Consider the following 26,610-nt stretch of genomic DNA (forward strand, 5'->3'; position numbering starts at 1 on the left):
TTCATTCAACAATATGACCAGTTGAGCAACATCATTCCAGGAATACCTATTTATTGTTTGGCCATGGTGGAAGTTTCTTGACTCTGGTGGCCTTCTGTTTTTGTTATCCAGAGACAATCCTCACTAACGACCAAACTTCGAAGCCTCCGACAATTTCAACGGGTTGAGGATTGCAAACGCGAGCATAGAACCATTGATTGAAGAAATTTCAAGAAATTTTAAGAAGAAAAAAAAAAAAAAAATCACCCAGAAAGAGCAAGAAAAAAAAAGAAAGAGGAATTGTGCATTTCGAGCTTCCTGGTTGTTCTGTCTTCGGCCATCTTCAATTGTGTATCTGTAAGTCTAGCCGCCTCATCTTCTTTTATTTTCTTTGAGAGCTCGCTTTCTCGTTCTTCAATTTTCTCTTCTCCAATCTTGTTTGTTAACTTTCTCAGAAAGAAAGTTGCTGTTTGTGCATTTTTGCTTGCTGGGAAAAATAAAGCTAAAAAATATTGAAAAATTTAGATTCTTTTTTAAGTGTAGATTGAGTTCATTTCTTCGTTTCGTTTGCATGTGGCCTTCCCTTATCTTCCCTAATGTTCAGAATATGTATTCGGGAAGTTTTTCTTTTACTTTCCCTTCGTTTTATTGCCCAAACAGGCATTAAGGTTTCAAATTTTCTTCAAAGTATGGACATCATCTTTACTTCGTAATTTTTCTCTTAAAGATGACAACTTGATTGCATTTTTTATTTTATTTTCTTGGATGTCACGCAGCGCCGTTGAAGAGTGGCAATTATGATCGACAAAAAAAAATCCATGAAATCCTGAAATATATCGCGTTCTGGTTTGGAGGAAATAATTTATGTTGATTTTTTTCAATTGAGAGGAAATTAAGATTGAACCTTGTGGGCTTCCCAAAATCTTGAGGGTTTGGTAGTAGGTTGACCTGATGAATGTGGTGGGTAAAGTTGGGAGCCTAATTTCCCAGGGTGTTTACTCTGTTGCTACCCCTTTCCACCCCTTTGGTGGGGCTGTTGATGTCATCGTTGTTCAGCAGCAGGATGGGACATTCCGAAGCACGCCTTGGTATGTCCGTTTTGGTAAATTTCAGGGAGTTCTGAAAGGTGCTGAGAAGGTTGTTCGCATAGCAGTCAATGGCGTTGAAGCCAATTTCCACATGTATCTTGATAATTCAGGCGAGGCCTATTTTATAAAGGTCGATGCTGGTAAAGGAGGTGAGATAAACGAGGTGGCAGAGGATTCTGATAACTTGAAAGTTACAGCAGAGGATAGTAGTTTAGGCGATAACAACAAAGATAGTAATTACAACATTAATGGCATTCACATACTTGAACATAGTGCCTCTGATTCAGGGGTGGTTGGATTGCGAGATGAATATGTTCCCTTGCGTCCGGACCGTATTGAGAGGGTAGAATCTGATGTCGATCGAAGGTTTTATGATTTCCAGGATGAACAATCTTCTTTTGAGGGTTCAGTAGAGTTGTCAGAATATGGATCAAATCGATATGACTGTTTAGACGGCGAGGCTTTTGTGGAACCCCAAAGTTTGAATGCAGAAGTGGTATTGGTAAGTGTGGATGGTTATGTATTGACAGCCCCCATCTCAACATCAGAGCAGAATACAGAGAATGTGCAATTAAGTACACCACAGTTTCATCTGGGCCCAGGTGATGGGGCAGATTTTTGTGAAGGCAATGAGGAGTTTAGCACAGGCGAAAATGTTTGGGCTGTTGATTATATTAGCAAGATGAGTCCATCTACAGCTAATGGTGCATCTGTTGATGTTGGCAGTATTAGCAATAATGACAATGCTTTTGGACACCAGCTGGAAGTTTGGGAAGGAGAGGGGGGCCATGTTTGTCAATCTCAAGAAGCTATGAACATTGCAGACCAGCAAGGAAAGATTCACGTGCAAAGTGATTCAGAGGATGTGTCTCCTCCTAACAAGAGTGGAGAGGTGTTTAAGAGCTGTTTGGAGCTATCAGAATTGACCAAACAGGTTGGAAATACTGATTTAAAAGATGTGGTTTCCTCATTGGACGCCCAATGTTCAGAAGAGACATCTCAACAGAGTTCTCAAGTTGTTAAGGGAGGGAAAGATTGGAGTGCTGTAGAATCGAGAAATGATGATGGGCTATCTGCCTCCTGTAGTTCAAGTTCTCCTGGTAATATGACGTCTCCAGGTTTACAGGTTCAAGTTGAATCAATTGAGGAAAATGCATGGAATGCAGAAGCAGAAGTAGAACACATGGATGACAGCAAATCTGTTCATTCTGTATATAATGGTTCAGAATCTAAGGATGGAAAGTTTACCACATCAGCAGCATTTGAAGGGGTAGATGAATGCAGTAATAATGAGCCAGCAGAAACTCACACAGGAGTTTCCATTGAAGAGAATCAAACTCACTCCATCCTAAGTAAGGGTCTCTTGATGTCATTTAGTATAAATATGGGTCTCCTGTTGTACATCTCATAAAGTATTTATATTCTTTCATCCATGTTACAATTCGCAGGGTTTGAGATTTCACTATGTAGGAATGAACTTCATCCAGGTATGGGTCTGGAAGCTGCTGCTGAAGCCTTTGATGCGCATCGGATATCTGCGGAGGAGTTTACAAACTCATCAGCATCAATTATCAGTAATGAGAATCTAATAGTCAGATTTAGAGAGAGGTACTTGCCGTGGGAAAAAGCTGCTCATCTTGTTCTTGGAGTGGCTGCATTTGGTTTAGATTTACCTGTTGAGCCCAAAGATGCAATTCCTGTGGAACAGGATGGCACACCACAGCCGAGGGATGACGATTCTGGAAATACTCCTTCATCTGGGCGTAGATGGAGGCTCTGGCCTATTCCATTCAGAAGAGTGAAAACACTTGAGCATGCTAGCAGTAATTCATCCAATGACGATGTCTTTGTTGATTCTGAATCTGGCAACTCAACAGTAGTGTCAACTTTGGCTTCGCATAATGGCAATGGATCCCCTCACAAGCAATTGATAAGGACCAATGTTCCCACTAATGAGCAGATAGCTTCTTTGAGTCTGAAAGAAGGTCAAAATATTATAACTTTCAGTTTCTCTACCAGGGTTCTGGGAACACAAAAGGTTTGTCAATCATCTAGAATTCAAAGATTCCAATATGGATATCAAAGCAGGACTTTTGTATAATTTAGTTGCTAAAACTGTATTAACTTTTAACAGGTTGATGCCCATATTTACTTGTGGAAGTGGAATGCACGAATTGTAATTTCAGATGTTGATGGGACTATTACCAAGTAAGGTTTAAATCTTATTATCTGTCTGCTAGGTATGCTTGTTACGAACTTGTCAAAAAAAAAAAAAAAAAAAAAAGTATGCTTGTTACTGGAACTTGCTGAAAGCCAATGAAGATGCTCCTGTTATAATGTTCTTTTTCCTCTCTGTTTTCTCTTTCAATTTTGTATAGGAAATCACCAAAGGTGATCTACCCAAATGCCTGACTTTGGCTATCATAAGCGTTAGTCTTTTTGGACTTTGAAGTATATGCACATGCCATTAGAGTTTTCATATCACAACCAAGGCAGCTCTAGGGGCGTTTCCTGTTATGCTGAGTCATTTACATGGCTTATTGATATTAGTTGCCGTTATTTTGTCTTTGGACTATTAAGCTTCTACAGAAAAAACAATATCTTTTGAAGCTCTTAGGGAACTTTAACTTGTAGTGTTCTTCAAATCCTGACCTCTCTTGAATTATAAAATCCAGATGAACCTCAGCATGAGTTTTGATAAAAGTATTAATGGAAAAGGTCGTTTTAGTTGCTCATGCCTGACCACTCTGGTTAGCTCTTGCTGTTTTCCTCCAGCCTATTTCAAAATGCCAAGACAAGGTGACCTCCTATAGTGGGTGTCAATGCAATATTTTGGACACTTTTTATTAAGGAAAATGATAGGGTTACAACCCTCCTACTACTCATTTACTACTCTTTTTGTATTTGAATTTTTTTTTAAATTTTTTATTTTACTTAATGGTTAAGGAAGTGACTATTGGCAAAATTATATATTTTTTTAATTTTTTCTTAATAATTAAGGATGTTAAAAAAATACTTAAAAGAAAATGATAAAAAAACAAATACATTATAAGTAGTAAATATGTAGTAAATGAATTGTAAGCCTATCACTACCCTTTTATTAAAATCAGCAAAACCCTCCATTGTTTTTTGAAGAAAGATCTTCTATTGACACTGGAGGAAAATCATATTCCCATCATAGTCCTAATTTGATACCCGATACTCATGCCATCTGGGAAAGAGATGGAAAAGAGAGATTGATTGATGGAGAGATGGGCTGCTGTTAAAATTTGGACAAATTTTGAAATAACGATGTTAGGTTATCATCTGTATTCTCTCCCCCTAAACCTGTTCTCTCCGTACACTTTCACAAAAAAAAAAAAAAATTGTGTGCTTCATGATGATACACTAATTTTTGTGATGGGATTCAAAAGAGAGATTGTGATAGAGTCAAAACTCTTCAGTCTTGTGCAAGAGGTTGCTTTGTTATGTATCACAGAGAAAGGATGGAAAGGGGAGAGTTCTTTATTGTTGGAACCAAGGATAGTGCAATGGCTTTGAGGTGCGCTGGAGGAATGCTTGAATGGGGAAAAGCAGGAGTTTTATTCAGCAATTAGGGAAGGCTACCAAAGTTTAGTAGCACAGAAGTGCTCGAATAGTAGAGGGCGATATATGATGGTGGCAGCATATGGTGAGGGAGGAAGGAGGAGTTTTTTGTTGATTCTTGAGGGTGAAGGAGGGAGGAGACTGAGGGAGGCTCTGTGGACTATGAACTGGAAAGGAGAAACAGGGGTGGTTTCCATGGTGGCTCTCGGTCATACAAGGATGCTCTGGTGCAGGTGGTGCCGCCCTTGGTACAAGGAGGTGGAGATGGTGGTGTGAGGCCTAAGGACCGAAAGCTGTATCGAGCCCCTTCGTTTGTACGTAACGCGGGCTATGGCAGGGAGGCTGATGGCAAAAGTGCAGGAGATATGTGGCATGCTCTGATGGACATGTAGAGGCAATTGAGGTACCTGCAGCAAAAAATGGATGAAGTGTTAAGGAATGTTGGACTAAAAAGGAAAAAGAAGGGGGAGAGGATAAGGGTAAGGGGCCGGCATTTGTGGAAAGAATTGGGCCTTACCATGGGCTGGGCCCCCACGGAAAAAGGCTTAAGCCTTTGAGCTAGATTGGGCCTTCAAAGGCTTCCAGGCCTTCGAGATCAAGGGCTGGGCCTCACTATGGGCCCTAGCTCAAAATGTACCACAGGAAGGCTAGCCCGAGAAACCTTCCCAACTACGAGAGTGCAGCCGGCGCACCAGCCACCACACCATCAGTGGGGATGCAGCCACCAGTGACACAGAATGTGCCGGCGACTTAGAAGGTGCCGGCGATGTTGGTGGGGGTCTCAGCAGCAACTGGTTTTGCAGAAAAAGCCCGACGAACCTGTTTTGGTTTCCCAGAAACAATCCGGAGATGGTGGTGGTGGTGGTTTGAAGGTGACGGTGGCCACCTAGAATACGCCGGAGACGATGGTGGTGGCCTCTGATGAAGGCCAAAAGGTGTCGAATGGACACAGAATGATTGGCGAGCTCAAATCTGCATCTGCGTCACTTGCGGAGGGGCAGAGTTTGCCGATAAGCTTAGTGGGTGAAAGCCCCGCGTACGTGAACCCACCTGCACACTTTTTTGATGAATCTGAGATGGATGAAACGGTTGAAGAGGATTTTTTTTTTTGGGGGGGGAGGGGGGGCTCGGATGAAGAGCAAGCTTACTTTTCTAACGTTGAACTTTCTGGGAGTATTTCTGGACAGATTTCAGTGGTGGAAGAGACTTTTGGTGGAGGTGTTCCAGTCCCTCTAAGCTTCATGATGCCAGTGCATTATAATATCTCAGATTGGGTATTTCAAATGGTAAAAGAACTACAAAAAGTTGTGGGACTGAAGTGTGAGGGATATGAAGATCAATTTATGGCTTTGCTTATAGCCATTGAAGCGGGGCATCAAAGTCATAGAAAAGCTAGATCAAAAAAACAGCGTGAGCTAAATAGATTGACTTGGTCTATGAATTCTGAGGGTAGCTCCAGCAGGGGTAGGTCAAAAGGGAAGGGGCTGGCTTTCTCTAAATGAAATCCAAGATAGTATCGTGGAATGTTTGCGGACTCAATGAGGCTAATAAACGTTTTCAAGTAAGAAATCTGCTTCGTGAGTGGAAAGCAGACATTGTTTGTTTACAAGAGACGAAGATGAAAATGATTGATGGGAAAATTGTGCGTAGTTTATGGAGTTGTGTTCACGTGGATTGGGTGTATATGGCTTCTATTGGGGCCTCAGGAGGTATGTTGTTGATGTGGGATAGACGGGTGGTGGAGAAAATAGAGGATTTTGTAGGGTCCTACTCGGTGGCATGTTCCTTCAAAAGTGTATCAGATGATTTTTTTGTGGGCTTTTGCAGGTGTCTATGGTCCAAACTTGGATAACAATAGAAGAGCATTGTGGGAAGAAATAGTTGGAGTATGCAGCTGGTGGGATCTCCCTTGGTGTATTGGGGGAGACTTTAACGTTATAAGATTTCCAAGCGAATGTTCGGGGAATCGAAGAGTAAGGCCAGCAATGACTGAGTTCTCGAAATGCATATTTGATTTGAATTTGGTGGATTTGCCTCAGGGGGTTCAGCCACGTGGTCAAACAATTAGTCTTGGTCTCGTTTGGATTGTTTCTTAATATCACCAGAATGGGAAAGTCATTTTCCGGATGTATGGCAAAAACGAATGCCTCGTCTTTGCTTGGATCATTGGTCTATCATGTTTGATTGTGGTGATATTCGAAGAAAGCGAAGGTATTTCAAATTTGAAAACGTGTGGCTGAAGTCAGAAGGCTTTGTAGAGAGGGTGAGACAATGATGGTCCTCGTATCAGTTTTAGGGTACCCCTAGCTTCATCCTAGTGGGTAAATTGAAGGCGCTAAAAAAAGATCTGAAGCTTTGGAATATACCGACTTTTGGAGATATAGGGGAGCGCAAGAAAAGTAAGGTGATGGAAATCCAGGAGCTTGAGAGATTACAAGAGGTGCGGCCTCTTACACAGGATGAGCTAGCACAAATGACAATGTTGGCTGCGGAACTTGAAAGGATTATCTTACTAGAAGAGACGTAACGACGTCAAAAATCGAGAGCCTTGTGGTTGAGGGAAGGAGACTGAAGTACCAAATATTTCCATAGAATTGCAAACTTCCATCGGGAAAACAACAACATTGATTTACTGAAAATTGATGGTGTTGAATGCAAGGAAGAGCAGGTTATTGAAGAACATGTAGTAGGCTTCTTTGAGCAGCTCCAAATTGAGCAAGAGGGATGGTGACCTACACTTGATGGCCTTGCGGTGAATGATGTATCTCGGATGGAGAGGGCCTTTGAGGAGGCAGAGGTTTATAATGTAGTGAGGAAAATGGTTAAAGACAAGGCACCGGGGCCTGATGGTTTGTCTATGGGTTTTTTTAAAACTTGTTGGGAAGTGATAAAAGAAGATCTCAGCAGGTGTTTCAGGAGCTTTTCTTGGTGGGAAAATTCGAGAAAAGCCTTAACACCACTTTTCTTGCATTGATACCAAAAAAGGTGGGGGCCATGGAGGTTGAGGAGTCTTGGCCCATAAGCTTAGTGAATGGTGTTTATAAAATAATTTCCAAAGTGCTGGCGAACCATCTAAGTGAGGTGTTGGGGAAGATCATTACAAAACCTCAAAATGCTTCTGTAAGAGGGAGACAAATTCTTGATGCAGTTCTTATTGCCAATGAATGTTTGGATAGTAGGTTAAAGTCTGGCAAAATAGGGATCATCTGCAAGCTAGATATGGAGAAGGTGTATGATCACGTTAACTTGGAGTTCCTTCTCTACCTTCTTGGGAGGTGTGGCTTTGGGGAGAGGCGGCGGACTTGGATCAGTTGGTGCATATCAACGGTTAAATTCTCAGTGTTGATAAATGGCAGTCCAATTGGTTTTTTTCATAGCACACGAGGCTTAAGACAAGGAGATCCGTTGTCGCCTTTGCTGTTTGTTATTGTGATGGAGGCGCGCTTAGTAGGATGACTTTGGCATTGGCTAATAATGGTTTCGTGGATGGTTTTTCGGTTGGATCCCCTGTGAGGGGAACCTTTAACATATCTCATTTGTTGTTCGCAGATGATACTCTTGTTTTTTGTGAGGCGGATCAAAATCAGATTTGAGCACTGAAGGCTTTGCTCCTATGTTTTGAAGCAGTATCTAGTTTGAAGGTGAACTTCGACAAATCAGAGATGGTGCCTGTTGGAGGTGTTCTTAACCTATGACAGTTGGCCAATATGTTGGGGTGCAAGATAGCCTCACTCCCCTGACTTATCTGGGCCTTCCGTTGGGGGCTCCTTCGAGAGCATCCTCTATATGGGGCACAGTGGTTGAGAAAGTAGAATGGAGGCTGGGGGATGGAAAAGGATGTATTTGTCAAAAGGTGGTAGGATGACGTTGAGGCGTTTCGAATTGAGAAACTCCAACGTGATTTCTTGTGTGGAGTGGAGTGGAGTGGGGGGGAGGAGTTCAAGTTTCACCTAGTCAAGTGGGAGACGATATGCCGCCCCATTTCTAATGGTGGTTTGGGCATTAAAAGTATGAGGACCTTTAATTGGGTTTTACTTGGCAAGTGGTTGTGGAGATATCATAAGGAACCAGAAGTCCTGTGAAAATTGGTGATTGAGAGCAAATATGAGGATTTATGGGGGGATTGTGCACTAACGAAGTTGGGGGGGCGTATGGAGTGGGTTTGTGGAAACATATTAGAAGAGGTTGGGAGGCCTTGAGTAGACATACTAGACTTCTTCTGTGAGAGGGCTCTAGGATCAAATTCTGGAGAGATATATGGTGTGGTAATAGTACTCTACAAGAGATATTTCCCTCATTGTTCAATATCGCTAGTGCTAAAGATGTATCAATGTCGGAAGTTATGGAGATATCTGGGAAGCAGATCCGTTGGAACATCACCTTTAGTAAAGCGGCACAAGATTAGGAAATGAGCAGCTTTGCAGATTATTACAGCCTTCTGTACTCTATATTACCAAGCACTCAGCAGGAAGATTTAGATACCAGATGGTAAAGGGGTATTCTCAGTTTGCTCTTTTTACAAGGCTCTCACACAAGAACCCCAAACTCAGTTTCCATGGAGAAGGCTTTGGAGACATAAGACGCCTCCCAAAGCAGCGTTTTTTGTATGGACAGCTTCGTTGGGAAGATTCTCACAATCGACAACTTGAGGAAACGAAAGGTAATCATTGTAAATTGGTGTTGCATGTGTAGAGAAGGGGGAGAGTCTGTAAACCATCTCCTACTACATTGTAAGACCGCTCGGGTATTATGGAATGAGGTGTTCAGTAGATTAGACTTGTCTTGGGTTATGCCAAAGACAGTGGTGGCATTGCTGGCCAGCTAGACCAATCTAAAAGGCATGCAACAGATTAAAGCCATATGGAAGATGATCCCTATATGTAGTATGTGGTGTATATGGCAGGAACGGAATGACAGGACATTTGAAGACAAGGGGAGATCGCAAGAGGAGCTGAAAGTTTTTTTCTTTAGAACGCTTTGTACTTGGGCCATTGTTGTTGATTTCAAGGCATGGACCTACATGATTTTCTTGTCTATAATGTGCCTACGTAGCTTAAGGCATTTTTTCTGTTATGGCTTTGCCGATTATTTGATCAATAAAATTTGTATACTTATAAAAAAAAAGGTTATCATATGTGTTTAATCATCAGTTTTTGGTTATATTCAGGATTATGTTGACAAATTGATGGTGTGACTTCATGATGTTATTATATAAAGCAAATTTGCTATTAAAGAACTTTACAAGGTAGGCTCCCTAGGTTCCATATAGGCAACTGACAATCCAAGAAAAAATTGCAATAAAAAATTAATTTCGTTAGTGTAGCAATGGTGACTAAAGTTGTGATGTAATTAAATACACTTACGGACTCTTTCAGCAATTATAATCCTTTTTTTTTTTTATTGGCACTGGGTGCCGGGAATAAAGTCTCGACTAATCCCGCGGGTGCACAAGCCCTCGGCAAGGAGTTTCCCGCAAGTACACTTGGGGTAATTCAAGGAGAAATTTCCCCGGTACAATGGACACTAGAAGTTGTTTGCACCAAAACGTTCAAACCTTAGTCTTAGAGGGAGTATACCACAAAGACCAAGGTTCTTTCCACTTGAGCCAACCCCTAGGGCTTGGCAATCATAATCACATCTAAGTAGGACATCTTGAGGTTCTTGCAGATTGTTCGACCAGTGTTCCTGGTTTGTTATAGTCCTTCCGCATGGGAGATAATTATCAGACAAGGGTCTTGCCAATGTTTGATATAAAATTTCAATGGAAATATTCCATTTTATTTCTCGCTCATGTCCAGATCACTCTATCATAGCTTCAGGTCTTATATTTAAGCTCAAAACATTACACCTGGTCATTGGGAGTGGCTCTGCTCCGGTTTAAGACCCTTCTGTTTGCTCTGGTTGGCTTTTCGATTTGTGACACATCATGTAATATGCGTCTAGGGGCAGTGGTAAGACCACATTTCTAACAACATAAAATAACATTTGTTTTCTTAGCATTAGGAAAAAACTCTGACTTCCTACTGCTCTCTGCAACAACTTTAACATATCAGATGCTGCTTGTTCTGCATTCTTGAAAACAAGGACTGTGAACTGCCTTTCAAGCATCATCATGCTTCACTATTGAGTTATTGCAGTGGGGATTGCTCCTAACATAAGGATACAGATGCAACCATACTTGGAAGTATACAACCTGCTAATTTAATGCCCTGCATAACAAAGACGACAACTATGAAGGAACCCCAAATTCTTTTGTTAGCATATTCGGCCATGATGGTGGTGGAAACTGGAAAGTGGACAATCCCCGTCAATGCCAAACACAGCTTCATAATCTTACCAAAAGACTACCCATTGATTTCACTAACTGGCTATATTGAGCTTAGGAAGTTATTCTTAACTAGAACACCACAACGGGACTGTCAAAGAGACATTTCATCAAACAGGTTATACAAATCGCATGGTCAAACAGAATCAATAAATTTCTGAAAGCACCATTCTATTCACTAAATTCTGATTCCATTTGCCAAAACCAGAGCTATAGAAAAGCTCTTCCATTTCACTTGTACCATAAAACAATTCAGATCAAGTGGTCCAATTTCTCCACATACAAACCCAAATTTAAAAGCTAAAAAATAGAAGGAATACAACAGTGGAGAGTAGATCCTTCTTCTCCATGGCCTTAATACCCTCCAACAGGGTGTACTAAGGCAGTTCACCTAGCAATGCAAGCCACAATGCTGTCTGGGTCTCTCGTTTAAATCATGGGCTTCTTCTTGTACCTGGCAAGTTACGGAGGTTCTAAAGCGACCTTCCTGAAGGTGGTGTTTATGAACCCGTTCATGGTCCCCATGACCTTGCTGGAGATTGTGTATTCTTCTTGATCTGCCACTTTCTTTGTCTGCATAGCCAACTGTTTTTCGTAGGAAGCCTTCTGCCTGTGTTGATTCTGGAGAGATCAAGATTTTATTTTTGAGGATAATGGATGGTGGCGAAGGTTATTAAGTACATGCTTTAACATGATCTGTACTAAATGTTTGTGGAACTAACGGCTTAACAGATGAATTTAATGCAAGGAAGAAACTCTTCCTCCATGAAGAGTCTTACTTTTAAGCAACCAAGAGCATTCTTGTTACCAAATTTATTATTATGCAAGGATATTCGATGTCTTCTATTTTTATGGGTGTTCCTTATTTGATGTCTCTTATTTTTATGTTGGATTTCTTCCATTTAACTGTAGGGTTTAAGTGACATGCATTACCCTGGCCCTTGTTTTTTCTACCTTTTCAGATCTGATGTTTTAGGCCAGTTTATGCCTTTAGTTGGTAGGGACTGGACGCAATCTGGGGTCGCTAGACTTTTCTCTGCAATTAAGGTATGTGTTTTCTAATTTTAATGTTCCCAAATCATCATTTGGCTGCTGTATGGTCACTTAGATGACAGAAGTATCAATTTTGGACAAAATGAAATTTTATGATGTGAGACAGAATGTACTCTAAAGATATAGGTTTCTATGATTTGTTAAGGGAGTTTGACTTAGGAGCAGAAGGAAGTGGGCCTCGACTTCCACTGTGGTCAATACCCACTCCTGGTTTCAAATATTTTTGACTTGCCAAAATAAATAAATAAGGAAAGGGCTTGTTATCATCCTTCTACATTTTACTCTTCAAGATTGACCACTTGTTAATTTTGTAATTATTTTCAAATATATGTTAAATATTTTTTTTTTTATTTTAATTGCTGGAATATCCATGAAAATATTATTCATGCTCATCTGGCACCAAGCCATATAGTGGGAATGCTGAAGCAGGCTTGTTGATGTCGTGTCTGTTTTTTTCTGTCATTGTACTTTCATTGGTGATGTAGTTTTTGAGAAGAATAATTATCATTCTTATTTTTTTTTTATAAGTAAGAAGTAAGTTTCATTGATATGAATGAAAGATAGGCATAGCTCATGTACATAGGGAGTATACAAAAGAACATGCCTAAATACATTCTAAAAGGACTACATTAAAGATAAGAAATCATGCACATTGTTTCCATTAAGGACAATAGCTGAAAACCATAGGAGTAAGTATGTAGAAAAAAATTCTGAAGCTCCGCTATTGTTCTCTCTCTATCTTCAAAGCACCTCGCGTTCCTCTCCATCCAATTATACCACATAATGCATAAGGGTATCATCTTCCAAACTGCGGCCACCTGGGGACAACCTTGAATACCCTTCTAGCAGGCAAGCATATCAACCACATTTGATGGCATAACCCAAGCAACATTCACTCTACTAAATATCCCATCCCACAGCTCTCTTGTCTCCTCACAATGCAATAAAAGATGGTCTATTGATTCCCCGTGTTTTTTGCACATATAACACCAATCCATCACAATGAGGCCCCTCCTCCGTAAGTTGTCCGTGGTTAGAATATTCCCCAGGGCTGCAGTCCACACAAAGAAAGCTACTTTAGAAGGTACGTGAGACCTCCAAATGCTCTTCCACGGGAAAGGTACATTACCTTGTGAAGCCAGCCTTTTATAATATGCCTTCACTGTGAACTTCTTGCTACTACTGGTTCTCCATTGTATTCTATCAACTTGTGCCATTGTCTCTCTTGAGGAATGTAGCAAGCTGAAAAATTCTGTAACGGTAGACAGCTCGCTGTCATGATTATCCCGAGTGAATAGAATGTTCCATTGATAAGCACCATGAACAAACACTAGCACATCTGCCACCGTAACCTCCTTATTAGCTGCAATGCTATAGAGCGCTGGGAAGGCACTCCAAAGAGCGCTCACCACACCAAACATCCTGTCAAAACCTGATTCTAGTACCCTGACCAACCACATAACGGATGTTGTTTTCAAAACACTGCCAACCCACCCTAATATATCTCCACAAACCCACGCCATACCGCCCCCTCACTAAATTAGTGCACCAACCACCCCAAGCACCTCCATGCCTAGGGTTAACAACTTCCTTCCACAAAGACTCACATTCCAAATGATACCTCCATAGCCATTTCCCCAATAACGTTTTGTTGAAAGTCTTTAAATTACGCACACCCAAACCTCCACTCGCTATTGAGGAACAAACTTTATTCTAATTAACAAGATGAAATTTGTTTTTCTGCCCCAAACCACCCCACAAGAAAGTCCGAAATAACTTCTCGATCCTATTAACCACCCCAGCAGGCAACAGAAATAAAGATAGGAAATAGGTCGGAAGATTAGATAAAGTGCTTGTGGTTAGTGTAATCCGCTTTCCCTTCAATAGATACAGCCGTTTCCACCCAGCCAACCTTTTCTCCACTTTCTCAATAACCCCTTCCCAAATAGCTCTTGCTTTGAAAGACGCCCAAAGGGGAGGCCCAAATATTTCATGGGCAGACAAGACACTTTGCACCCCAAGAGAGCTGCTAGGTTGCTGATTTGAGGCACCCCACCCACCGCCACCATTTCAGATTTGCCAAGGTTGACCTTAAGCTCCGACACGGCTTCAAAGCATAACAAAAGTGCTCTTAGAGCTTGGATTTGGCCCAACTCTGCATCACAAAAAAAGAGTGTATCATCTGCAAATAGAAGATGTGAGATCATAATAGAGCCATTTGTATCATTACCCACCGAAAATCCAGTAAAGAAACCACCCTTAACAGCAGCCTTCACCATCTGGCGAAGTGACTCCATGACAATAACGAAAAGGAATGGAGACAAGGGGTCTCCTTGCCTCAGTCCACGCGAACTATTAAAGAAGCCCACAAGGATACCATTAACTAACACTAAGAATCGAGCAGTAGTAATATAATGACAAATCCATGAAATCCACCTGTCACCAAAACAGCATCTCCCAAGAGAGTAAAGAAGGAAATCCCAATTTACATGGTCATATGCTTTCTTCATATCAAGCTTACATAGGATACCGGGTGTGCCCTCCTTCAACTTGTGATCCAAGCACTCATTGGCAATAAGAACTGAATCAAGGATCTGCCGCCCCCATACAAAGGCATTTTGAGGTTTTGAAATAATTTGCTCCATCACCACGCTTAACCGATTAGCAAGGACATTTGAAATAATTTTGTAAATCCCACTCACCAGGCTTATAGGATGGAAATCCTCTACTTCAATCGCCCTATGTTTCTTCGGTATGAGAGCTAGGAATGTCGCATGAAGGCATTTCTCAATTTTTTTGAAAGCATAGAATTCAAGAAAAACCTGCATTACATCACCTTTCACAATCTCTCAACAATGTTGGAAAAAACCCATCGAACAACCATCCGGCTCAGGCGCTTTGTCTTTAGCCATACTGCTAATGACCTTACACACCTCATCCTCTTCAAAAGATCTTTCCAGCCAATTCGCACTTTGTAAGTCAATTGACTCAAAAGGCAAATCAAGCTTCGGCCTCCAACAAGATGGTTTCGTGAGCAAATTCTCATAGTAATTTACAATATGATCCTCTAGTTCAATAGGGGAAGAGAGAACTTGATTACCTGCCTCGAGTGTCTCAATAGTGTTGTTGTGCCCATGTGAGTTAACTACTCTATGAAAGAACTTTGTACATTTATCTCCTTCTTTTAACCAAAGAGTCCTGGATTTTTTTTGCCACGAGGTCACCTCCATCAACAACACTCTCCAGTTCAGTCTCCACCACATTCTTCCTCAACAGAACCTCTTCAGAAGTATCTCCCATCAATAGCTGCCCCTCCAACTCCTGTAACTCCTCTCTTCTGGTTGTCAATACTGCCAAAGACTTCCATGTTCCACCTCTTTAAATCTTGTTTTAAAGCTTTAAGCTTGCCTGCAAGAATGTAGCTAGGGGTATCCATGAGCTGATAAGAAGACCACCAAGAACGAACTTTCTCAACAAAACCTTCCGCTGTTAACCACATATTTTCAAGCTTGAAATATTGGCGGCCCCTATGAACTCCACCACAATCTAGCAAGATAGGGAAATGATCCGAACAAACCCGGGCCAACCGCTTCTGCCTCAGGTCCGGAAAGTGAGCTTCCCAAGAAGGAGAAATAATAAACCTGCCAAGTCTCGACCATCCCTTGCTACTCCACCCATACACCACGGCATGTCCCATAGACTATGTAAGCCCGCCAACTCCTCCCAAAGTCTTCCCCTCTCTCTATCCAAATTAGGCCCATAAATGCCTACATATGCCCATTCCCACCCATCTACTACATTGTTAAAAAGATTAGCAACCGAATAAGTCCCAACGCATTCCTCAGTCACCTCCACTACCCTTTTAGGGAACATTAAGAGAACACACCTAGCCGCTCCTTCCGAAGGCAAATAAGACCAACCTACATACAAACATCCCCACAAGCTGCTAAGAAGTCTTCTATCAACTGTCCTCAATTTTGTTTCTTGAAAACACACCACATCAACCTTCCACGATCGCAATAAAGATTTAATGTGGAGACGCTTATTGCGATCATTAAGCCCCCGCACGTTCTATGAGAGGATCTTAGGTTTCATGGACAATAGAAACTCCCCTCCCTTTCATTCTATCCCTTCTGCCACTCCCCTCCTTCACTTCTTATTAATCTCCAAGAGAAACAATTACAAGATAAATAGAAGAGGAAGGCCATAAAATCAGCAAATCAAATCAGCAAATATCTAGGCTAGAAAATAGGAAACAGAAATATCTAAAATCTGAAATAGTAATTTCAGATTTTATCTAAAATAGAACTTCGTAATTGATCTCCTAAAAATCCGACACCCCCTCTCAAGTTGGAGCGTAGATATCTATCATGCCCAACTTGCTTACAAAGAGCTCAAAACTAGGTTTGAAAAGTCCTTAGGTGAAGATATCGGATATTTGCTGAGTAGAGGAACAAAAGGCATGCAAACAACTCCACTATCAATCTTCTCCTTTATGAAGTGTCTGTCAATCTCTACATGCTTTGTGCGATCATGTTGTACTGGATTTTGAGCAATATTTATAGCAGCTTTGTTGTCACAATACAACTTCATTGGCATATTTACTGGCATCCGCAGCTCTTCAAGAATTCTCTTTAGCCATAACATCTCACAAACTCCGTTAGCCATGTCCTTATATTTTGCCTCGGCACTGCTCCTTGCAACTACATTTTGTTTCTTGCTTTGTCATGTGACCATATTTCCTCAGACATAAGTACAGTATCTTGACGTGGATCTCCTGTTAGTAACTGAGCCTGCCCAATCTGCATCAGTGTATGCCTCTTATGTTTTGCTGTATGGTCTTCTGGAAGAGTAGACCCTTGCCTGGTGTACTTTTCAAGTACTTGAGAATCTGATAAACTGCTTCAAGATGTTTCTCAGAGGGTGAATGCATAAACTGACTTACCAAACTCACAACAAAAGCAACATCAGGCCATGTATGTGATAAGTAAATTAACTTTCCCACCAACTTTTGATACCAAGTTGTATTCACTGGAACACCTTCCTTGTCATCTCCAAGTTTCTGATTGGGATTGATTGGAGTGTCTGCTGGCCTACACCCACTCATCCCAGTCTCCTTAAGGAGGTCAAGGACATACTTCCGTTGGGAAACAACAATCCCTTTCTTCAACTGAGCAACCTCCATTCCAAGGAAATACCTCAGAGATCCTAAGTCCTTGATCTCAAATGTTGATGATAGAGAAGCCTTCAATTGGTTCATCTCAAGTACGTCATCTCCAGTGAGAATTATATCGTCTACATGCACAATAAGTATTGCTATCTTCCTTATCTTGTGAATGTCTTGTAAACATCGTATGATCACCTTGCCCTTGAGTATACCCTTGACTTTTAACAAACTAAGTGAATTTCTCAAACCTGGCTCTTGGTGATTGTTTTAACCCATATAAGGATTTCTTCAGTTTACACAAACTTTTCACAAAATCCTGGAGGTGCATCTATGTACACTTATTCCTCTAGATCTCCATTGAGAAATGCATTTTTTACGTCCAACTATTGCAAAGGCCAGTCATGATTAGCTGCAAGTGACAGAAGAACTCTTACGGTGTTTAGCTTTGTGACTGGGGCAAATGTCTCTAAGTAATCAATGCCATAGGTCTGAGTGTATCCCTCGGCAACCAATCGAGCTTTATACCATTCTAGAGAGCCATTAGATTTATACTTGACTGTAAACACCCATTTACTCCCTACGGTTTTCTTCCCTCTTGGTAGATCAGCTAACTCCCACGTGCCATTTTTCTCAAGAGCTTTCATCTCCTCGAAGACAGCCTCCTTCCACTCAGGAACTTTCAGAGCATCCTGCACAGTATTAGGAATCTCCATACAAGACAATTGTGAGGTAAAGGCTTGAAAAACAGGTGAGAGATTTTCATATGACACATAATTGGACAACGGATGCTGGGTGCAAGATCTCACACCCTTATGGACAGCAATAGGAAGTTTAGAATCATCGAACTCAGGATTGGACCCAGACTCGGGTTTAGAGCTAGAGGACTCAGAACTTGAAGATGAAATGGGCTGAACATGAGGTAAGGACTCGGTAAGGACATTACCTGGAGGGTTTTCGGATTTTGGGCAATGCGAAGGATTGGAAGACCCTTTCTTTCGAGTTGTATTCTGTCACAAGTAGACAATGTCAAATGGTACCAACGCTGTGTTTTTGGTTTCTGTTTATCCTTTGTGAACATCATGAGATGGCCCTGTAGGAAGACCTGCATTTTCAGTATCTAAAAAACTCGACTCATTTTCCCCTGGTATAATAAAGCTTGGGTTTTCAGGTTGAATAATTGGAGAAGGATCATTTTGCGAGTCTTCAGTTTGGAAGAAATTATGAAAAACAGCCGAGTCTTTGTTTTGTGTCCCCCCCCGGAAGATGAGGTGTGAAATAGGAAATAGGAAATAGGAATGTATTTCAAAAAAAGTAACTGCCATGGTAACAAACATTTTTTTGGGAATGGGTTCAAAACATTTATACCCCTTTTGTGTGGGAGCATAACCAACAAACACATTTTGTGGCTCGGGGTTCAATTTTTCCTCAATTATGTCTATCAATATGAACAAAAGCGGTACAACCAAATATCTTTAGTGGTAAAGATGAAGAAAGCCAATTTGTTGGATAAAACTTATGAAAAACATCAAAAGGTGTTTCATTAGGCGTCCTATTTATGAGATATGTAGTAGTAAGAATGGCTTCACCCCAAAGATATTTAGGTACCTGATTGGTAAAAAGCAATGCCCGAGCTACTTCCAATAAGTGTTTGTTTTTCCTTTCAGCCAAACCATTTTGTTGCGGAGTGTCGGCACAAGAGCTTTGATGAACAATTCCTTTTTCAAGAAAAAATTGGCCCAAAATGTTTTTGAAATATTCTCGATCATTATCATCCGCAATATTTGAATATTTTTTTGAAATTGTGTTTGTACCATACCATGGTGTAAAAAGTTTTGAAAATTTTTCCCAATTTAGATTTTTCTGTCATCAAATAAACCCAACTTAATCTCGTGTGATCATCAATAAAGGTCACAAACCATTTTTTTCCGGAATACGTAGATGTTCTACAAGGGCCCCAGATATCACTATGAATCACAGTAAATGGATTATTTGGTTTGTAGGGTTGGGTGGAAAAGGATGCATGATGATGTATAGCAAACTGACAAACTTCACATTGAAAGGAAAGTCCAAAGTAAATTGGGAAACAAGTGTTTTAAATACTGAAGACTAGGATGGCCTAACCTATAATGCCATAACATAATATCATTATCTTTGGAAACAGAAACTGAATTTAAGCAAGTACTTTGACATTGTCTACTCGAGTTCGGTCCATCTTCAAAATAATAGAGTCCATCTTTTTCCTTAGCACTGCCAATCATCCTCCCTGTGGTCAATTCCTGAAATTCACAATAAGAAGAGTAGAAATTAGCTTGACACTGATGATCAGAGGTAATTTTACTGATGGACAACAAATTGCAAGACAAATTGGGAACATGGAGCACATCATCAAGGGTTAACAACGAAGTGAGTTTGATAGTTCCTGTCCCAGCAATTACCGAGAGCGAACCATCTGCAATTTTGACCCATTTATTGCCTGCACACGGACTATAGGATGAGAACAATTCGGAGCAACTGGTCATATGATCAGTTGCGCTGGAATCAATTATCCAAGAATAAACAGAGTTAGGAATAACACCTAAAAATGCATTAGCAAGAGGGTTACCCTTCTGTACCAAAGAACAAGACGGAGTTAGGGACAGTTTTGGAGATTGAAACAATTTGTACAGGTGCTCTAATTGCTCCTTGGTAAAAGGTACTGCATCTGAGTTGGTAGAAAGCTCCTGAAGCTCTTCAGCAGTGGTTTGGTAGGTGCAACCATCACATTTGGTTTTGGCTTCCAGTTTGCTGGTTTACCATGAAGTTTCCAACACATCTCCTTCCTATGCCACGATTTTTGCAATGCTCGCACCACGGTTTATTACGCCCGTCATTTTCAGAATCAACACTTCTTGACACGAGCAGAATTCTCAGGTTCCAGGTTTAAACCAGTTTCTGTATTGCGCAGCATGATTTTTCCCCTTGACTCCTCACGTCTAACTTCAGAAAAAACTTCCCGAAGAGAGGGCAATGGTTGCCTGCCGAGAATGCGGCTGCGAGCTTTGTCCAAACTTCGATTAAGGCCAGCTAAAAACATGTAAACCCTGCCGTTTTCCTCTATCTTCTTGTGATGAGCATAGTCGTTCGAATTTTCCCAAACATCATCATAACACTGATCAAGTTCCTGCCATAACGTTACCAACTCCTAATAATAAGTAGTAACATCGCGATCATTTTGCTCTGATACCATGTAGTTTTTGAGATGAAGAATTATCATTCTTATTAATCTCCAAGAGAAATGATTACAAGATAGATAGAAGAGGAAGGCCATAAAATCAGCAAATCAAATAAGCAAATATCTAGGCTACAAAACAGGAAACAGAAATATCTAAAATCGGAAATAGTAATTTCAGATTTTATCTAAAATAGAACTTCCTAATTTATCTCCTAGAAATCCGACTGTAGACACTAAAAAAATGGCCACTTGTGATAGATCGATTCTGTTTTGTAGCAGTATGCTAGTAAATAAACTTTTTAAAACATTTGCTTTATTTGGAGTTTGGTATGAATGATAAATTTTATTGAGCAGTATGGTTGTAGAATTAAGTACTCAATCAAGCAAAAGTGAGCTTTTCTCGAGTTGCCCAATATGCTATTCTGGAATGATATGACCTGCTTTAATATATTGATGTCTAATCTTTAGCTCCTCCTTTTACAGGAGAATGGATATCACCTGCTGTTTCTTAGTGCACGTGCAATTGTTCAGGCATATCTTACTAGGAGTTTTTTGCTCAATCTGAAACAGGTACCAAGACAAAATGGTTTTTTGTTGACTGGCTCCTTGAATGATTGAAAATTGAAATCTCACTAGATTTTCTAGCATAATGAGATCTTGAACTTTGAAAATTAAGATTTGGCAGTACGGTCAAGATCAACCATAGAGATGTATTTTAAATTTGCTAGAATATTAGCTAAATGTTTAAATTCATCTCTTCTTACCAAGCTAATTAACTTTTGGGACGATTGGTGATTTAACATGATACCATTGTGACGAATGCCAGCAATTTGAGTTCGCATATCTCCAACATGTGAACTTAGCTGATACAGACCTATATGATAACACCCAATTTTCCTGATTTGACAGTTAGATCTTTGATTTATCAACAATGGATATCGATTAGATCAGTTCTGTTTGGTAGCACCTTAGGATGGCACGACCATAAATTTAGGTGTGAGGTTCAAACGAAGCCTAGAAGGGGATAGGGCTAAGTGGAGCGAAAATGGTTTTCCATGAGATGGGAAATGAGAACGATTGGCCCCACACGAGGTTTGTAAATAAGTGATTGTCTGATAATGCGCAAGGAATATCTTTCTACTAAACAAGATGCATTGAAATCATAATTCATTAGATATTTTTCATGAATGTCAACTAGTACTGTAGCTTATGGTGGATACCCAGGCACTTAGAGATGAGGAAGGGTGTAGTCCTGATGAAATTCTTTGGGGAGTTGAAAATCAGTGTAGATCCAAAGACTCCCAAATAAGTTAACCTTTCAAACTGTTGTTGGATCAATGGGTAGGCAAGAGACTGAAATTGAAACATCTTAGTCTCTAGAGGAAAAGAAAGCTATCAGTTTAAGCTTTTGAAATAATTGATAATTTAATCAGTTTCATTGAAGGGTTTGGGTCCTGATCCAGCATCTGAAAAAATTCATGTGTTTCTGCTGAACATTTGGCTTTCTGGATCATATTATGGGAGATTATGGTTGATCTTTGTAGCTTCCCTATCGGTTCAATTCTCCTCTTGCCCTACATTAGGCTTGCAGAGGCTGCAGCTACTGTGGTCATTGAATTATATACGCTGAATTGACAAATCTTCTACAATTGCAGGATGGGAATACTTTACCAAATGGGCCTGTTGTTATCTCCCCTGATGGATTATTTCCCTCATTGTACCGAGAAGGTGATATTCTTCCCATCCTCGAGAATTATTTAATGTCACTAAAGTTGCATGAAATACTTCAGCTTGCATCAAGTCTGTAGCACAATTGCCTATGGTGCCAACTATATAATGTGATATTCTCTGTTGGCTCTCTGGTAAATATGCTTAGTGGTGATTGTGACTTTTCTGCTGTTATGAGCATGCACAAAACATTCTGTCCAACCATTCAGCCAAAAGGGGGTGGGGGGTGGATAGATGGTGAATATAGCAAATACAATGCCGAAATATGTATAAAATGATTTATCCATCGAATGAATAACTTTGAGTTCTAATATCTATGGAGCTGACTTCAAATGAATGAATTTAGCGAAAGGTGGATGTATTATAAGAAGCACCTACATCAAAAGTAGGGTTGCTACCAGCCTGTATACCCTATACAGGTTAGTAGCTGCCCTCTCCTGGGTGGGGCGGCCATATAGCCCCCCCATCCCTGTCCCTGCCCCTGGCCAGCTCCACCCATCCCCGTTGACTGGGAAATGAATTTATCACCCTTCTGTCCGCAGATCCGTAAAATACCAGATCAAACACAAAAACCATCATTAAACACAAGAACCAACATCAAAAGTCGCATATCTGCTCCCACAGAGACGACTTGTGGATCTCTGATCATGCAGAGACCCCCGACGGTGGGTCTTTCTGTTCATGAGAGCAATGTAAATAAGAGAGAAGGAGATCTGAGAGAAGGAGAAGGAAGCAAGAAGAGAGAAAGAACAGAAGGGGAGGAAACAGAGACAAAAAGAGAAGGGAAGGGGAAAAAGAAGAACTTGAGGGAGAAGATGTGAGCAGCGCAAGAGGTGTTTGGTAACTTAGGTTTCTTATGTTCTGTAATGATATACATACTTATATCAAGCTGGCGGGTGGGTATATACTGGGTTAAATAAAATCAACACAGAACTTACCCGCTTGCCCTTTAATATTTTGTAGCAAAATCCGCCCAGCCCACCCAGGTTAACAGGTGGTTTCCTTCCCGTTGGCTCTGCGGTTGGGCTGGGTAACATGTACCTGTTACCCCACCCTAGAAAGAAGTACTAAATTGCATTACCATAGGATTCACTGTTGTTAGTACACGTTTCTTGCCCAGGTAGCATAAGTCTCTATTTATGCTTGCTTTGCATGCTTTATTTACTATTTTATTTCTTCCTTTACCATTGGCAGTAATACGACGAGCGCCTCATGAATTCAAGATTGCGTGTTTAGAGGTAAACATCAAGGGTCAACCTTGTTACTGAATGTATATTTAACACAATTGTATCCTTTGTTATGAGATTTTGTTGTATGTCATATTTTACAGGATATTAGAAAACTATTTCCTTCTGAATGCAATCCATTTTATGCTGGCTTTGGAAATAGAGACACAGATGAACTCAGTTATAGGAAAATTGGGATTCCCAAGGGAAAAATATTTATCATTAATCCCAAGGTATTTATCTTCAGCTTATGTTTTTCACCATTCAGTAATATTTTGTTTACTGAGAAGCTAATATAAACTGACAGGGTGAGGTGGCCATTAGTCATCGCATTGATGTGAAGTCATACACATCTTTGCACACTCTTGTCAATGACATGTTCCCGCCAACTTCATTGGTTGAGCAGGTAAGATAACCTTACAATTAAATATTTGTTTGGGTTAAGACACTGAAATAATTCTCTGTGGTTTGCTTAGTGGGCATTGGTTCTTGGATTCTAAAGTTGAACTTTTTACTCCAACATTGCATGATCGATGAAATCACTCATTCTACCACCCTTTTGTTAGTAAACCGTTTGAAATGCTACATCAAGACCAATATCTAATCTCATGAGGGCTCACAAGTTGGTTGTGCCACTGAGTCACAACGGTTGATGGGAACCCCCACCCTCTGTGGTTGGTTCCTCTACCCCCCCCAACCAAAAGAAGGTGAAAGGGAACCTAGAGTGGTGTTGGCCCCTCCAAGGGTTGCTGTCTGGAGGAGCTGCTGTCCCCTCTACTGCAGTTATTTTATATATATATTTATTTAAAATTTTAAAACAAATATTTGTGAACAAAATTATTTTTGTTTTTTTATTGGATGTTTTTACGTGTAACTTGTTAATAGATACATGCCAAGCATCTAATAGTGTTGATGTGGCGTTTCAAACGATTTACCAATTGGAGGGTGACAGAAGAAGTGATTGGATCAATGATGCAATGGTAGGGAGTAAAAAGTTTAATTTTAGAGTTTAGAAACTAATTTGTCTATTGAGCAAAACAAAAAGATTATTTTAGTTTTTGACCTTATTGTTTTTCTTTGGGTCGATGGAGGGGGAAAGGGTGTTGTCTTACGCATATCTTGTTTCATGATCTGCAATCTTCATGCAACCTTTGATTATTGATGCCCATGCAGGAAGATTATAACTCGTGGAATTATTGGAAAATGCCAGTGGCAGACATTGATTTATAGTACCAACGCGGTCAGTGGCTTGGGATGTCCCACAAAACTTGGATACACTAAACGTTCTTCTTGTTTGCCGGTACCAGCTGGGCTTTATCCCAGAATTAATGCTAGCTCTCAATGTTTTACTGGAAGTTTTATTTATTTGATAGGGTCACAAGATACATTTCTGAATAAAATTCTCTGTGACATTTAGCCCTCCTCCTGTATCATTTTCTGACCTTTATGTTTTCTGACATTTCCTGTATCACAAAGTTTTCTTTCTTTCTGACCTGTAGTATTTTGGGGAAGAAAACATGCGTCAAGGAAACATAAGTAGCTATTTTCTGACCTTTGTGATATCTTTCAATGGATGAACAGTTATGTTGTATAGCAGCTCTCATGCTTACCATTTTGCTGGGCGAAATAAGAATAAAAAAACTAAGATGACCTTTCTACGGTTGAGGCCAAATTTGTTGAATCTCTTTTTATTACTGTAGCTAAAAGCTAAGATAGTTTCATTTTGCCTAAGAGAAATGCTACTTGCCTTCCTCATTATTTTTATCATTCTATTCAAATACACATATTTACACATCAATATGAGTGTTTAAATAGAATGACAAAAATGACAAATCACATGTTGGTATATGATGCAGAGTATGATAAATATATTTTTCTTTGCGTAATCCAATGCAAGTCAATATTGGCTTCCATTAGTCTTTAATGAATCTCACTGACATTTGGCAAGTTAATACTAGTGCTCTAAGTTGTACTTTGTAAATATATTATAGTATATTTATATAATACTATCGAATTACAAATTATAAGTGATTGGAATCTATTAATTTACATTAGCTCTAGTACATTCTAGAATAAGTTTTACATTTATGTTATTTTATTCTTTACTTTATTCTCTTGTAACTGAATTGATTCCCTTGTAAAGTGTATAAATACATTCTGCCTCAATACAATGAATACAACTTGGAATTCAAGAAAACTGTGCCTCTAACATGGTATCAGAGAGCTGCTCGACTAGCAATCTCCTTGATCCATGGCAATGCCTGTCTCCTCCTCTCTTCCACAGCCAACTTCTTCCATTATTTCTTCTTTCTCACATGTTGTTACCATTGAGCTAACAATAGGAAATTATCTACTATGAAAAGTTCAAATATTGGCATATCTTAGAGGATAAGATCTCTATTGCTATGTTGATGGAATCCTCCCTTGTCCAGATCAATTTCTATCTCCCATCTCAAATGGCTTACCAAAAACCAACCCAGATCTTCTTTCATGGATGTGTACAGATCAGTTGGTATTCAGTGTTCTATTTTCATCCCTTTCTGATTCTGTCATTGGCCATGTTCTCTTTGCTAACACTGCTAGAGAACTATGGCTCTCTCTTGCATTCATGTTTGCTTCACATTCTCAAGCAAAAGAATGTTAGGTACAATTTCAGCTTACCAACCTTTTCTGAGGAGATCAATCTATCTCTGAATATTTTGGAAAAGTTCGGACTCCTGCTGATACATTGGCTGCTACGGGTAACCCACTTCTAGATAAGGAATTCGTCACTTATTTGCTCATTGGTTTAGGTCTAGTTTATGAATCTTTTGTGACCTCTATCACTACAAGATCCGAACCTCTTTCATCTCATGAATTATATAAGTTATTGTTAATTCATGAAAGTAGGCAGGCTTACACTGCCAAAAATTTCTTTAAACACTTAGTTAATTACAGTGCACATAGTGGTCGAGATCAACGTGGCAGAGGTTTCTTCTGTGGTGGTTGACAAGGCATAGGCCGAGGTAGATTCAATGGCCATGGTGGTCGATACTCTTTTTCTCCTTTAGGCAACTATCATCAAACACCTAGTGGACAATGTCCCACATGTCAAGTATGCAACAAACTAGGGCATGTTGCCCTCCAATGCCGGCACAAATTTGATCATGCCTTTCAAACAGAAGCACCCATATCCTTCTTTGCAAATTACACCACGCCTAGCTCCTTTTCCGACACCACTTGGTACCCAGATTCGGCTTCTACCCACC

General features: G+C 40.2%; 1 protein-coding gene and 1 long non-coding RNA gene across 2 annotated transcripts in view; one reads left to right on the forward strand and one right to left on the reverse strand.

Annotated features, from left to right (window-relative positions):
• LOC121266944 (phosphatidate phosphatase PAH1) lies at positions 1–24,785 on the forward strand. Its single transcript, XM_041170808.1, has 11 exons — positions 1–336; positions 756–2,419; positions 2,516–3,105; positions 3,202–3,275; positions 11,940–12,024; positions 20,892–20,978; positions 22,064–22,136; positions 23,331–23,374; positions 23,467–23,595; positions 23,670–23,768; positions 24,536–24,785. The coding sequence occupies exons 2-11, from the start codon at positions 931–933 to the stop codon at positions 24,590–24,592; spliced, it is 2,727 nt and encodes a 908-aa protein (XP_041026742.1). The 5' UTR covers positions 1–336; positions 756–930; the 3' UTR covers positions 24,593–24,785.
• LOC121266945 overlaps positions 19,263–26,610 on the reverse strand; it is a 13,847-nt gene continuing 6,499 nt past the window's right edge. Inside the window, exon 3 of the long non-coding RNA XR_005940947.1 lies at positions 19,263–20,357. This is a non-coding gene — a long non-coding RNA (uncharacterized LOC121266945). The remainder of the gene's footprint in view (positions 20,358–26,610) is intronic.

This window comes from Juglans microcarpa x Juglans regia, chromosome 5S (genome assembly GCF_004785595.1).
Source record: "Juglans microcarpa x Juglans regia isolate MS1-56 chromosome 5S, Jm3101_v1.0, whole genome shotgun sequence".
Lineage (NCBI taxonomy): Eukaryota > Viridiplantae > Streptophyta > Magnoliopsida > Fagales > Juglandaceae > Juglans > Juglans microcarpa x Juglans regia.

Bases quoted from the DNA above. Each gene is read 5' to 3' on its own strand.
- LOC121266944 (XM_041170808.1), top strand. From the start codon at position 931: ATGAATGTGGTGGGTAAAGTTGGGAGCCTAATTTCCCAGGGTGTTTAC. The intron at 12,025-20,891 runs GTATGTGTTTTC...CTCCTTTTACAG, and splicing joins GACTTTTCTCTGCAATTAAG to GAGAATGGATATCACCTGCT. The intron at 23,375-23,466 runs GTAAACATCAAG...CATATTTTACAG, and splicing joins TCAAGATTGCGTGTTTAGAG to GATATTAGAAAACTATTTCC.